General features: G+C 39.7%; 2 protein-coding genes across 7 annotated transcripts in view; one reads left to right on the top strand and one right to left on the bottom strand.

The window, feature by feature from the left end:
• The window catches only part of LOC108900076 (uncharacterized), a 30,742-nt gene extending 26,111 nt beyond the window's left edge, over positions 1-4,631 (top strand). For 3 of the 6 annotated variants that reach the window (XR_007810987.1, XR_007810984.1, XR_007810986.1), the window contains exons 20-24: positions 376-495; positions 598-703; positions 966-1,751; positions 2,620-2,704; positions 4,406-4,631. Coding sequence is in view for 2 of the 6 variants with exons in the window: in XM_018700904.2 (XP_018556420.1) it covers positions 376-495; positions 598-703; positions 2,620-2,689 (296 nt within the window). In the remaining 4 variants the exon portion in view is untranslated. The remainder of the gene's footprint in view (positions 1-375; positions 496-597; positions 704-965; positions 1,752-2,619; positions 2,705-4,405) is intronic. The other 3 variants (XR_007810985.1, XM_018700904.2, XM_018700901.2) reach the window with 3 other exon arrangements.
• A 182-nt stretch (positions 4,632-4,813) lies between these two features.
• ska2 (spindle and kinetochore associated complex subunit 2) lies at positions 4,814-14,587 on the bottom strand. The gene is made up of 7 exons (XM_018700909.2): positions 14,420-14,587; positions 12,033-12,122; positions 10,962-11,138; positions 8,693-8,767; positions 7,913-7,955; positions 6,640-6,769; positions 4,814-6,254 (listed from the first exon to the last, which is right to left on the bottom strand). The coding sequence occupies exons 1-7, from the start codon at positions 14,450-14,452 to the stop codon at positions 6,134-6,136; spliced, it is 669 nt and encodes a 222-aa protein (XP_018556425.1). The 5' UTR covers positions 14,453-14,587; the 3' UTR covers positions 4,814-6,133.
• Between the last annotated feature and the right edge of the window lie 655 nt (positions 14,588-15,242).

The following is a 15,242-nucleotide window of genomic DNA, read 5'->3' as shown; positions in this document are numbered from 1 at the left end:
AATTGAAGTTCCAACAATAGACATAACTTGATCTAAAATGTGTTCTCAAATATTAGATATTAAATATCTAATATCTGTAGTATAATAAAGTATAAATAGGCCTTCCCACTGCTATAAACATATGTAAAGCTACAAATATTAGTTTGAAAGCTTGATATCAAGTTTGGCAAGAGAGCTGCCAGAGCTCTCTGTGGAAAATATTTAGGAGTACTGTGAGATGAGAAAGTCAGTGTAGCTGGTTGTTTGTGGCTTATGAGCAACATGAAGAAAAAAACACTATTGAAATCATTTATGCTTTAAACAAATCTTTGAATAGAGAGCAAGAGAATTTCATTGTGGTTTATGGAGCTTTATGCATTTTTCTTTGCTTTACAGATGTTGGATCAGAAGTGAAGGAAGAGGAGGATGAAGAAGATCTTGATGACAGCAGGAAGAAAACAGCAGGATTATTTGGCAATGGTGAAGAAACAGGCGACGACATGTTTGTTAACATCAGTAAGCAAACACACATGGCAGTGTAGGACATACTCTAGAAATACTGTGTGTTCATTATTGGTTTCTAAGTATTAGTTGAGTAGCAGTGATTTGTCCACTCAGGTGAGCTGGGTGCAGACACAGTCACTGCAGATCCAGAGAAGAAGAAAGAGCCCAGGGTGTCTCCAGGGTCATGGCAGAGTCCCAGTTTATTGGAGGACACCAGCAGGTAGGTGACAGCAGTTACACCTCTGTTAAACACAGAGCCTGCTGGACACTAAGTGTATTTTACATATGCCTCTACACCCCACCCCAAATATGAGTGGCCAGTTGAAAGGTGTAGCAGAGGCATTAGCAGTATAAACTGCTGACAGAGAGTTGACCTGACGCTTGCAGTATTGCTAAATAATTATGGATGTACTACTGGCATTAGACAGGGAACTGAAAAGGTAGATATTTAACTGATTCCATGTCAACCCAACAAACGGCAGAGATGAGACAGTCCGTCAAAAAGGTCAACCCCCACAAAGCTCCAGGACCAGATGGTACCCGGGATTGGCTCTTCGGGTGTCTGCTGATCACCTAGCAGAGGTGTTCATCAACATCTTTAACTTCTTCCTGAGTCAATCTGTGGTCCTTAGCCTCTTTAAGGGCGTCAACCACTGTTCCTGTTCTCAAGAAACCAATAACCTGTTTAAATGACTCGACGCCCGGTCACTCTGACATCAGTCATCATGGACTGCTTTGAGAAACTAGTCAAAACCCACATCTGCTCCTCTCTTACATCTTGGACCCAGTTTGCCATGGCAACACGCAGTGCATTTAGCCACCTGGACAAACATACACATAAATATGTGAGAATTCTCCTCAGTGATTACAGCTCAGCATTTCAACACCATCAAGCCCTCACACTCATCTCTAAGCTTGTTGATCTTGGACTGGAGATCTCTGCAGCTGGATATTCGACTTCCTGACAAGCAGGTCAGAGCAGCTATACTTCCTCCTGTCTGATCTTCATCATGATTGTACCACAGGGCTGTGTGCTCTGTCCCCTCCAACCACCTCCTGTACTCCCTGTTTACTTACAACTGTACTGCCAACAACCTCTCTCTCAGCATCAGTACAACTAAACAGATGATTGTGAACTACAGGAGACAGCATGGGTGGACACCTCTTCAGCTTCGAGTTCGTCAGTGTGCACATCACTGAGGACCTCTCCTGGTTACTACATAAGAACATCATAGTCTAGAAAGCTTACCAGCTCCTCCAGATAAATGGTAAATGGACTGCATTTATAAAGTGCTTTTCTAGTGATACCAACCACTCAAAGCGCTTTACACCACAGCTGATATTCACATTCATACAGCGCTTGTTCTATGAATATGAAGTGCTGTAACGCACACACATTCACACACCAATGGTACATCAGGGCAGTTTGGGGTTCTGTATCTTGTCCAAGTAAACACTGGCGGACTGGAGGAGGGGATCGAAGCACTGACCTTCTGCTTTGTGGGCGACCTGCTCTACCTCCTAAGCCACAGGTCATGTGCTGATCATGTGCTGAAATATCCTTGGGCAAGAAAATGAACCCCAAATGTTGTATGTGTTAGAGCTTTATGAATGGGTGAATGTGACCTGTACTGTAAATTGCATTGAGTGGTTGATGTAACGAAAAAAGCGCAATATAAATACAGTCCATTTATCATTTACCATAGCTACCCAGCATGCACACTGTTCTCTCTCCAGACCCCTTCACTTTTTTCACATTTCATTAAGTTGCAGCAAAAAAAAAAAAAGTTCTTATCATTCTACAGTGAGTACTCCATATTAACAAAGCCAAAACAGAATTTTAGTGCTCAGATCCTTTACTATGACACTTGAAATTTAGCCCCCATTTCTCTTCATCATCTTTGAGATGTTTAAACACCTTGTTTAGAGTACAACACAGAACACATCTGGGGAAGGCTACAAACAGATCAACCAGCTCTAAGCATCGTTTCATCATTTCCTCCAGACATGATGCTTAGAACTGTTCATGCTTCACTGTGACTGGCTCATCTGTTGTTATCATCTGATGTGATTGGCTGATGATCTATGTTCCATTCCATTAAGCTCTTGTGCATTGTCTTGTGTTCTCTTTTTTAGAGCCCACTCAACACTAGATGATTTGCTGCAAGGCTTTGTAGCGGAAGGCACCAGGTCCAGGACCAAGTAAAAAAGCCACCACAGTGTGAGTATTAAACATCAGTAATGTAGAGTTAAAGACTGGGTAAGATTTCAGTCCAACTAAAAATTATATTTCAAATTCATTTTTAATTCATGCACTCACTATGGGGCGAAGACGGATGGCTCAAACACCAAACAATAATAGACACAACCAAAAGAAGCAGATGAATGAATAAATGATAGACCAAATACCTAGCACTACCAAAGGTGCTGTTGCTGCAGGATGGAGAGAGAGAGAGAGAATGAACAAAGGGGGCTGGCCTATGTAGACTCAGCCCACTGCCACAGATGTGTGCCAATCAGATGATCCAGCTAAGAGGTCAACAGAAAACAAAAATAAAACCAGTGCTACACTGTATATAACACTGTTTCATGGCAAAACATAAAAATTAGCCACACTGCCAAGGCAATGCTGTTTGATGAAAACTCACATTTTTCGCTATATAGAATAATCGAGGTGTTACCGATTTTCTGACCATGTTTGAGGTGGATGTGGTCAACCTGCTGGGAGGAGTACATGAAAATACAAAACATGTCATTTTCATGTTGCCAGTAGGTGGCACAATGACTGTAACTGAATATTGGCATGTAGATGTCTTCAGGCCCAGGGACTTTTTATTATATGTGAGGTTTGGAGCAGATTGGATGTATATATAAATACAGATGTATATTTGAGTTGACAACTTCCTCTTTCATAGCAAAACATTAAAATTCAGTGTGCTGTCATAGATACTGTTTAACAAAAACTCAAAAGCTTAGAAGCATTATGAAGGTCTTTAGACTGCACCGACCAAATTTGAAGTCGAATTCAGTAAATGCCTAAAACTGTGCCAAAAGTGCACAGTAAATTCAAAATGACTGACTTCCTGTTGGGCTTGGGGTATGACTCCAAGAGACCTTTTTGGAAGTTTTGTGATGTTACATGGGCCAATAAAATTTTGTACATGTCGGTGAAAAGTGCTGAATTTCATGGCCATCCAAGCAACTTTCTCATACTTTCAACTTTCAACATGGCCTTGCATTTGGGGGCAGAATAGAAATATTGTCTACAAAAACAACAGGTTCCTTGCACCTTCCAGGGCCTGAGTGGTCCCAGGGACCCTCAGTGCTTGGGCTCTACTATTGATCATTACAGTTTCAATAGGGTCCTTGCTAAAGATGTACTGGTAGCATTTTTCCTTCCCAATACAGATTCTGATACCTGAGCGTGTGTATGGGCCAATAGTACTAATCTGATACCACTGTGTTAAAATAAGATGGCTTAAAAAATAAGAACAACTGTTTATTAGTAGCAGTTGTTTTGGATGTGATATGATTGTATTCATTGTTCTGTGGCATGGCTCAAGGTTAATCATTTTTAAAGCATGAAGCAGTGAAGCACTTTGGATTTAAAGGATAAATGCTAAGATCATTGATGCAGGAAAATGAAATGATGCCTCCTTTTTCAATAAAATACTAATAATACTTCCACTACCCACAATAAAAATCCTAATAATGAATGACATTTCTAACTGAAAGACTAATCTTGTTATTACTAACTGTATATTTGATACCAGTAATCAAAATATACAACCAGATACCAGATATCAAATGTACATCTGTGGTCAGTGAGCTGTGATTCTGCAAACAAGTCAAAGTTGTTTTCTGAGAAAATTGTCCATTTTGAAAAAAATCTGTGCTTTCCTGTGTGTTTTTGTGCATACAGAACAGTGTTGGAGCAGGACCCGACTCTTTGAGTGCCAGACATCAAATGAAAGAAAAATCTTCTTCTGTCTGCAAATGCAGTTTTGTTCTGTTACTAGTGTTGCATTGTCAAAGTTGTTGTTGTTGTTTGTAGTGCACTGTTACTAGTTTGCTGTTTTTCAGCAAGGTCTGTTAATATGGAAGACTTAACTTGAGCACCTGCTGAAGCTGGGAATAAACTGACTGAATTTAATTTTCTTAAAGTGAGAGCTTTAATTATTTAATTAGAAATCACTTACTCAAATCTGTTCAGAATTTTTTTGATGTACAGTACACACCTTGTGCACCAGGTAGACTCAACCGTTCCTAGCAGTCCCATCAGGTTGCAACATTAGAAACATCTCCATGAAATGAGGAACAAACCACTATCTGCAAAAGTGTTTCTTTACTTTATTGTGCTGTAACAGGACACCAGCAGATTTTAAAACAGACCATCACAACAATCCCAAGAACCTTTGTTTCCTCTTACAATCCACTGGGTTCAAGCATCCCTTCCTGTCACCTTAGAGGAACACCTAGACACTGTGTTAGCCAAGGCCAATTAATGACTTTAATACTGCTCCTCTGGGTTCCCATCTTTGTTAGAGAACCATCCTCTTTGATTTATACCAATCAGATTACTGTATAGTACATGAATATCAGTTACCACTCATAGCTTACTTTGGGAAATACAGTACAAGCAAGTTTTTATATTTCTCAGAATATCTAATCAAAGAATAAGGAGACATGTGATGTCAGCTTTCAGTTACTCATACTCCATTCTTAGAACACTTTTTGGTCAGTCCCAAAAAAGTATTGAGGTTTAATAACGATGATAAAATTTGCTGTCCAAATTTTTGGGTCTCAAGTATTTCCATCTATTATCAAAGGACCAGATGACGGAGAATATGACTTAGACATGTGCGCCCCACTTTTGACACAGAGGCACTCTGAGTTCTCCATTCCCGTTACAGCAGATGTGTCAATGGACAAAAGAGACCAGTTCAGACCCAATGTTAGAAGACTAGCTCTGCTGAGAGTCTAGTCATAAAAACGACTGATCTGATCTGAGCTGATCCACTTCTTAATCATTATTAATCATTATCTAAACCCCTGAAAATCTTTTTTTTTTAAAGGTGCAAGAAAGCACTCTTGACCACAACCATCATTTTTGTTGGGTGTTGTCAGAGATGAAATAGGCTTTTAACCAAAAAGGAAAATGAGGCACTGCTCAAATTGTTCTCTAAACTACTTCATGTCCATTTTCATTTTAGAGCTGATTGATTGGGTCTGAGGAGCTGATGATGCCATGAATTTTTCTGAATGACATGCACATTATTCACCCTAAAGAATCTTATTCTATGTAAAATGGTCTGATAATGGCTCAGGCTAAAGCCATACTGCACATTGATGCTGCAGCAGCAGGTGAATTAAAAATTGCAAAGTCACAACAGAGAATTCTGAACCTGGACAGAACAGTGTTGCAATTTGCATCACTTGTGGATCCAATCTGCAACAGTAAACATCTGTATATGATCTGAAAATGGTGACATCTGGTGATCTGGGTGTGTCTTGTCTGGCCATGACTTCAGAGTGTCTGCAGTCTGATCCATCTTTTACACTCCAGCTCATGTGGAACAAGTGGAGAAGCAGCCAAATCCAGTACGCCCAGGACACCCTGTGAACATCCACCCTGTCAACAGTCTCCACCTCACACCACAAGATGAACATGGCCTTTCCTGTCCAACGTGACTAAAGAGAGATGCTGCAGGATCTTCAGCTTGGTGTCGCTCATCTTCAGGTGTTTCATCTTCTGCACACTGAGGGAATCACTGCAGGGGACACGACCAAACAGAGAGCCACTGCTGTTTACATCTGTTCCTTCTGGTGGAAAAACTCATTTCAATATATGTATTTGGATGCTAACATTAAGGCAACCATGAGGGCTTTCTTTAGGTCATGAAATTAACATTTTTAATGTTAACGTCTCTAACCAGAGAATCCCTTTGAGTGGGAGTCCATGAAACTGTTTGTTTTGACGCTGATCGAGACTCATCATTCACCGGAGTTTATGCTATTTTTGCTGCAACTCCAATGTTTAAATTGGTCGTCTCAAACAGAATAATCTTCCAGACTCTTCTGATCATTTTTACATGTGTTGCTTTTATACTTCAGTGACCTCTCCTCTACCAGGTTCATTGCAGTTGACTCACTGACCTGTTGGTTTTGCTGAGGTGCTGCTGCAGCTGCTGGTAGAACATATTGAGATCAGCCAGCTTGATGTTGGAGCGTATGCTGAGAGGAACTGCCTCCAGCATGGCTTCACTCAGCTCCTGGTATTCACCACCTGTGGGTGGAGACATCAGAGTTTAACTCAGTTGATGGGAGTAACACGTAAACTGCTGCAGTTCATTCAAACTGATTCAGCATCTTCTAATCTCTCCAAGCCTGGACAAATAAACCAGCAAAGGGAAGTGAGTAAATGGGGCCTATTTTTGCACTTTGGGTGAACTGAGCTCTTTTACAGACATTTTCAAAAAAATCAATATTTTTTGCAACTTCTTCAAACTCATTTGCTAAATGAACATTAAGTAAATCTGTGTTAAGGAATGAATCATTTTTCAGATTTTCACTCTTGTTGTTAAATACCTGACAAACTGAGTTTCTGCTAAAAAAGGCAGGCTGTTAAATCAAGTCTGATAGTCCATTACAAACAGCCTGAACAGTGTTGGTAACTTCAATTATTATTGGAGTCAAATGCTTGAGTTGCACAGAATAATACACACAATTTATGTGGCCCATGTTTGGATTTCTCCCCATAATTAACTCTAATAACTGTCTGAGATGATTGTTTCTGTTCTCACTATAATTACTACCAAATTACACACAGTGCATTCAGTAAGTATTCAGACCTCTTCACATTTTTCACATTTTGTTATGTTGCAGCCGCGTGCTAAGATCCTTTGAATTAATTTTCCCTCATCAGTCTACACTCGATACTAAGGACAAAGCAAAAACAGAATTTTAGAAAAATACAATAAAAGCTGAAAAGAATGAGTGTGAATGAATGTGTGCTTCTTCTCTTGGACAGTAGGACTTAACAGCAGACAGTTAAATGACTGATGCAGCTCTGTAAGGCTGTTTGTGGTGTTTTCATCAAGTCAGCATGCTAACATGCTTAAAAGCAGAACATGCAGATAAAGAGCAGATAATGTTTGCCATGGTTATTATCTTAGCATCTTAGCATGCTACTGTTAAACACAAAGTACAACTGAGGCTGATGGGAATGTCATTAGTTTTGATTGAGCTGGATGAAAGTCACCAAAGCTCACTGAAGTTATTACAATTCATCCCCAGGGAAATGTGAATGTCTATAAAAAGTTTCATGGTTGAGATATTTCAGTGCTGACTTGAGTGATGAAGTGACCAACACTCCCATACAGTATTCACAGCAGAGTCGTATAATAATATATGAAACTGACAGACTCACTCTGTGGCTGTTGTTGGCTCAGAGCTGCTCCAGCAGGAGACACCTGGAAAAAACATGAAACAACGGAAATAAATCCACAACACTAAAACTGTTACGGTCCCCTCCTCTTCCTCACTTCCTGCCCTGGTTTTGTCTCTGTCCTGTCTTCCCCTCTCCTTTTGCGTGTAGGTGTGTGTGTTTGCGCTTTTTCCACAGGGGCGTGGCGCGGCACCAGCACAGGTACAGTCTATATTAACTCGCCCCTGTGGATCTCCAGCCGCCTCTGCGATCCCCCCCCGCTCCACTACCAGACTCTCAGCCCTGGACTTTTCGCCCCAGACATTTTCCACCTGCTGTATTGTTGCTGTGCACAATAAACCACTTCTATCCCTGCGTGTTCTGACTCAGTGTCTGGGTTCTGTATATGTTAATCCATAACAATAATAATAAGCTCAAGTAATGTTCACCTATAAAAAAGACAAGGTGTGTAAAGTAAATGGAATAATCTATGATCAGCTTAATGGAAAAGAATGTGATGTTGTCTGAGTGATGAGTGTCGTACTACGATGCTGAGCAGTGTTCTGGAGCAGACTGGAGGGCTCACAGATGGACACAGCACTCATGGTGTTTTCCAATATTTAAATATCAAGAAGTCTCTGATCTGCTTTGCTGCACTATTAGAGCTGAGTTAAACTAGGATCAAGGCAAACCAAAGACCCGCTTGTAATAAATGACATTATGGGATTAGCACCAACAAAATACTGGACAACATTAAGGTTTGTGGTAGCTGAATATCTTTACCTCTGCTGTAGTCTGACTGACAGCTGAAGCCAGCAGCTCTGCTGACTCTCGCTCTGACTCCGTCAGTGGCTGAACCTGCAGCATGTTAACACACACACAGTCAACAGTCTGTTACCAGGGATGCAATGTATTTGCATATAGTGAAATGCCATGGCATGTTGTTTTGTGTTACATCACATTCTATATATTACGATCATTATGTACCTTTTTTGTTTTTTTTAGTTATTTACAGATGTTTATTATGTTGTTGGCTTTACCTGTCTGTTAAAATCAGAAAGCCATTAGGCCCCCTCATAAATGTAAAACATAATGTCTTTATTCAGAAATGACACAAGTGTGGACTGTGAACTTGCTGTAGGCTATACAGTATCACGTTTTGCTGAACATCAAGACTGTAAGTAGGTGACATGAATCAAATTGAAAACGTAGGTAGACTGTCTGATTATGTTACATATTCCAAAGCTTTACCTCAGAGGTGCTTCAGAATGCCATTGGAAAATTAATATAAAAGCATCTCTTTTCAAGTTGCAGCATTATACTAAATTACCCCCCCCAATCAGTCTACACTCAATACCACATATTAACAAAGCCAAAACAGAATTAAATGTTTAAATTTTTACTCAAACACAGACTCAGAAAAGCTCTGAATTTACTGCAAAGGTTCAACTGGGAGGCCAGAAGTTAAAATGTTTGCAAATCTATTAAAAAGGAACAACTGAAATATCACACTGACAAAAGTATTCAGACCCTTTACTATGACACTTGAAATTTAGCTCAGGTTCCTCCCTCCCCTCTCTTCATCATCTTTGAGGAGTTTAGGAGTTTTATTTTTTCTTGCAAAGCTCAAGTGGCTAAGATATGTCCTTTAGCTCACATATAAAACAAACTTCTAGGACTGTCTTCTTTCACCTGCGTCATCACCAAAAATCAGACACTTTCTGTCTCAAAAAGATGCAGAAAAACTAGTCCATGCATTTGTTACTTCCAGGCTGGACTACTGTAATTCATTATTATCAGGCTGCCCCAACAAGTCTCTAAAGACTCTGCAGCTGATCCAAAATGCTGCAGCACGATTACTGACAGGAACTAGGAAAAGAGACCATATTTCTCCTGTGTTAGCCTCTCTACATTGGCTCCCAGTCAAATCCAGAGTAGAATTCAAAATCCTCCTCCTCACTTACAAAGCCCTTAATGGTCAGGCTCCATCTTACCTTAAAGATCTCATAGTCCCCTACAATCCCACTAGGACTCTGCGCTCCCAGAATGCTGGTTTACTGGTGGTTCCCAGAGTTTCTAAGAGTAGAATGGGAGGCAGAGCCTTCAGTTATCAGGCTCCTCTAAATTAATTTTCCCATGAATACATGTTATTAACCAAGAGAAGTTACTAACTTCCCTTTCCTGTAGTATTGTGCTCTTCCGTCTCTCTCTCCTCTTCTTTATAAATGATAAGTACTGCTTCTTGTATTACTGGTACTATTGCATTTACAATTTATGACTTTGTGACTAATTGTCATTACTATTATTAACTCTTCTTTATTATTGATACCACTTTACATTTTTACATGGAATCTGCATTATGCTATGATCTCCTGTCACTATTTACTACCCCTCTCTCTCCCCCTTCCCCTCTCTCTCTCTCTCTTTCTTAATCCAAGAGATCAAGGCAAATGAGTCCGGTTCTGCTCGAGGTTTCTGCCTCTTAAAAGGATGCCTTTCCTTGCCACTGTCGCCTAGTGCTGCTCATGGTGGGAACTGTTGGGTCTCTCTCTGTAATTATAATAATCTAAAGAATACTGTCTAGACCTGCTCTATATGAAAAGTGCCTTGAGATCACTTCTGTTGTGATTCGGCGCTATGTAAATAAAACTGAACTGAACTGAATTGAATATCCAATCAGTTGAATTTACCACTGGTTGGACTCCTATGTAGAAATGTAGAAACATCTCAAAGATGATGAAGAGAAATGGGAAGAGCCTGAGCTAAATTTCAAGTCAAGTCGTAACAGGGTCTGCATATTTCTGTTAATGGGATATTTCAGTTTTCTTTTTACAAAATTAGCAAAAAAAAAACCTAAAATCTTGTTTTCACTTTGTGATTATGTGGCATTGAGTGTAGACTGATGAGGGGGAAAAAAGGATTTTTTACCTGAAGCATGACGCTGCAACTTACGGAACATGATAAAATTGAAAGGGTCTGAATACTTTCTGAATGCATTGTATGTGTACATAAGGTGGTATCTGAACAGTGAATGTACTGTTTGTGTGGGTACCTCCACATCAGTAGTCTGTTGGAAGTCTTGGATCAGCTTCATGACCCTGCCAAGGTTGTTTCTAATGGAGTCCATGGACTCTTCTTGTGCAGCTGCAATCTCTTTCACCTGAGAACACAACGCTGTGTGTTTGGCCTTGATGGCCCTCAGATTCTCCAGCATCACCGCCGGGTTCTCCTGCATACACAGTGTCAATCAACAGCCTGTACAGACTTAATGTTCAAGCATCCAAACCCAGCTGCCACATTTAAAGCAACAGTACTTCGGTGAGAAAAAGTTTCTAGGGGTTACTAAAGAGAAGGTATAAAATACAGGATTTCTAATATTGATAATGATTATTAGAATTTAAATGTACACTACAACATTACACACAAGTACTACTACAGTACTATTGAAAAAATGTAAAAATAAATTAGGCAATACTTTCTTTTGGGTTCAGAATGTTTTATTTGAGACCCTGCTATACTGGCATTAAGAAGACCCCTGATTACACCACCTTAGCTTGTTTACACTGAACCATACAAAACCTGAATGGTTAAAATTAATTATAGACATTTTTAGAATATTTAATTGTAAGGACAAAGAGTTAGCAGGGCAAGTTTCAAGAAGTTTGGTCTCATGGTTAAATGTATATAAAGAAAAAACATAACAGGAAGTAAATATCCCTACTTTTTGAAAATCTGCTCCTATTTGACTATGTGGTCTGATGTGTTTTGTTCTGTTACCTGTTCTTCATTTGTTTACTGTAATATGTTGCATTGTGTCTATTTATGTTTTGAAAAACTGAACAAAAAACTTGACTAGCATTTGTTTCTTTGTTTGCACACAAATCACAAAACCTGTCGTGTATGTCTTCAAAGAATTGTGTTTACGTTGAGGTTTAAGAGTCAGTATGTTAACTGGCAATAATTCCAGCAACAGTCAAATAGCGGCCAATAAATACTGTCCATCCAACAACTGAGGTATCACTTCCCTATTATACTGGCGATTTAATTTCCTGCTGACTGGAGATGGTGTCCTGTCTTTAACTGCATAACAATGTTCAAAGAAAAACAGCAGTTCAGTTATCACCTCAGCAGGACATCCATTCTCTGCAGTGCTGATGAAGTCCAGCTTCAGCCTCCTCTCAATGTATTCCAGGTCAGCCTCTGACTTCAGGAACTGCAAAGACACTCAGCTTTACACTTTCATAGTACAGTAAACTTATACTAGCTTCCTTCTGCTCAAAAATGGGATGGGCTTTTTCTGAATGTTTGTACACTGATACCTTACCTAAAAAAATCAGGAACTACCTGATCAAAGAATCAGTAAACAAGACTACATATCTGACCACAGGTTCAATGTCTCCTTTCAGTACTTGTCAGTGTCCAATACTGAGTGCTACAGACACATTTTTATTGGCACCAAAAAGTGCAGAGGGTCAATACCCAGCCCTACCCATAAATGCAGCTAATGTATATAAAATTAACTTCAAAGGAAAAGGTGTTTCTTGTAAGTAAATAGCACCATGAAAACATCTAGGTTTCTTTAATGAAACAGTGACACATCCAACTACCTCCATAGGTTACAGTGGCATTACTGACTGGTAGCACTGGTTAAATCCTACAGAGGGTATTTCAAGTGAGACTGAGCAGCTGGTAAGCTAGGCTTACTTCTCTAAATCAGGCTTATTGTCAGGAAATTCATTTGCCATGGCACTGCAGCAGTTATCTATCGGAACTTGTCTAACGCAGTTTTGAATGTGCCACATCATGTTGCCATGTGGAGTGCAGGACAAACTTAAGACAGAGTAGGGTTGTAGAACAAATGAACAGATGGGCAACAAATTACAGGAAAAACCTGAATTGTAAAAACAGGATGACAATGTCTCTTTCCATAGGGTAGGAGGGGTCACTGAATGGTTTGATTGGTATGAAAATCATGTGAATCACAGTCACCATATCTAAACCCATTTGAAGACCTATGTGAGATTTTGGACTGACGTATTAGACAGCTCTCTCCACCACTGTCATTAAATCACCAAAGGGAATATCTTTTAGTAGATAGTCTACAAGACTCTTGAACTCCTCTTAGAATCACCGTCAGGGCACGCAGAAGCTGTTCAGGTGGCATGTGGTGGCCTAACACCTAACTGAGACTTCATAATGATTTTCCTTAAAATTGTCACCTGTCTGTTTTCAGTGACTCAAATTACTATTGATCACTATTGATTTTTTCAACAGTAGATTAAATTATTGAGCCTCTGCACAGAGTGCTCTCACCTGACCCCATCAACAACAACAGTATGTATAACATGCTCACTAGAAATGTAACAGTAGTCAGTGGAGCTGGTCTCTGCAGTTTTCAGATGCTTTGACAATACTATTGCACTGCTAGCTGTCTGATACAGTAGTGCAATGAAGTCAGAGCACCTGCCAACAGCTGAAACTTCAGAGTCTGGAAACTTTTCCTTTGCTTGTAGCTCTTTCTGGCCAATGCCATTTTAACATTGCACTGGTTTTCTAGAAGGTTCACCAGTAGTACAATATAAAGGGGTACTGGACAGACAGCAGACTGGCTGAGCTAAAGGTGCTATCCTGGCCAATTCTATATTTTGTTGATTTTTTAAGTGCAAAAAAGTAAATACAACCCCTGTATCAACCACAAATGGTCTGTTAAGTTTTTGTTTTGGAAACATTTTCCAAAATTGCTTTGACTTGTTTCACCACCACCTGCATTTTACTTTTTTCCCAACTGCAGGTAATTCCTCTATTTTCTATGCATTACATGTCCAAGAATTATTTATATTCAGCAGTATGGATTTGGGACAGCTATAAATTGAGAAGGTCCCGAAAAAGACTTAACTGAGCTATCTGCTGCTTTCTCTATATTCATGTCAGCTATTCACTGTATTAAAAGCAGTCCTCTGCTTCCCATAATAATTACATTATTGTAGGATTGTGAGCAGGTATGTCGGGAATAAAAGTTAATTGGCATTTTTGGAAATGGCTACTATTATTACTTTTAGGTTACAACACAGACAGATATTTGTGCTGTATTAAAAATGACGACTATTCTCTAATCACCCTGCACAGCTGTGGTGACTGTTGGCTTGTTGTTATAATGTGCTGTGTATAAATACGCTACAAAATAGAACAAAAGCCGTGTGCGTGTGGCCATGTTGATAAATCTTGAAGCAGGTTTAAAACAGCAAATGTCTGAGCTGGCCTTACACGGTTTAACATTTGGTTCTCAAACAGTAGGCAGACGGGCCTGTTGAATTGCGTAAAGGAGTTTTAAGTGTTTATAGATAACGTCCAAACAGAAAATCATGTCATGACTGCTACTATAGGCATCCCATATGAATAACTCAGCGATGATTAATGAGCTGCTGATTTTTTCTGTTGTTCAACAAGGATAAAACGCTATTTCAGAAACACAACACTACAGACAATAAAATAGTTTTACACTGCGCTTACCATCGCCTCAAGCTTATCAACTGTTGTCTCCATGTTGAATAGTTCTAAGCCTGCTGCGGGCTGTGTGATTGGTCAGCTGTCAGGAATGGAGAAAGCTGATTGGCCAGCTGTGTGAGACGACTCTGCTGTAAGCGCTGTGGTGCTGCTATGGATGTGTTGTAAGAACTGGATACTGGATTCAAAGATGGCGTCTAGTCACATGATTAAAAACTGTCGGGTGCACGAGCTTGAAAAGTTTTCTAGTTTCCGGATTTACTTTCATGTTACGCGACCCGCTGCACATGCGCATTAGTGTGTAGGTTTAACAAATAAAACAAATGTAGTCTCCATTGTATTTCCATTGTAAAAATTCAAAATAGGGAGTAAAACTCGATCTTTATTGCAGTTGGGGGTGTCCTGTCAACAAGTCTACGCCCCTCTCTTTTAAAATGTGGTCTATGGAGAAAATGCAGAGTCTATCTGCAGACTCCTCTGTGGCGTCAGCGCCAATGTCAGGACAGGAAATGCGCGCATAAAACACAAAATAAAATCGTGGAGACACTTCCGGTGGAACCGATTTTGTCATCGATTTATATTTAATTAATTAATAACATCGGTCAACATTGCAACATAAAAACTAGACCCTATTTGTGCAAGCAGAGTTGCAGTTATGTTGGTTTTTCTTTGCCTTTCTGCACAGAAGACCTGCGACTTTATCTGACCATTTTCTTGGTCTTCTAAATCTTGTCTTGACTTCCACAGTTCTCCTTGCTTGCCATTTCTTAATCACATTTCAGACCATAGAAATTGCAATCTGGAGCACTGTAAAATCATTTGTAAAATC

The sequence above is a fragment of the Lates calcarifer genome, unplaced genomic scaffold (assembly GCF_001640805.2).
Source record: "Lates calcarifer isolate ASB-BC8 unplaced genomic scaffold, TLL_Latcal_v3 _unitig_4509_quiver_412, whole genome shotgun sequence".
Classification (NCBI taxonomy): domain Eukaryota; kingdom Metazoa; phylum Chordata; class Actinopteri; family Centropomidae; genus Lates; species Lates calcarifer.
Note: the sequence above shows the minus strand (reverse complement) of the source record. Positions and strands in the feature narration are given on the sequence as shown.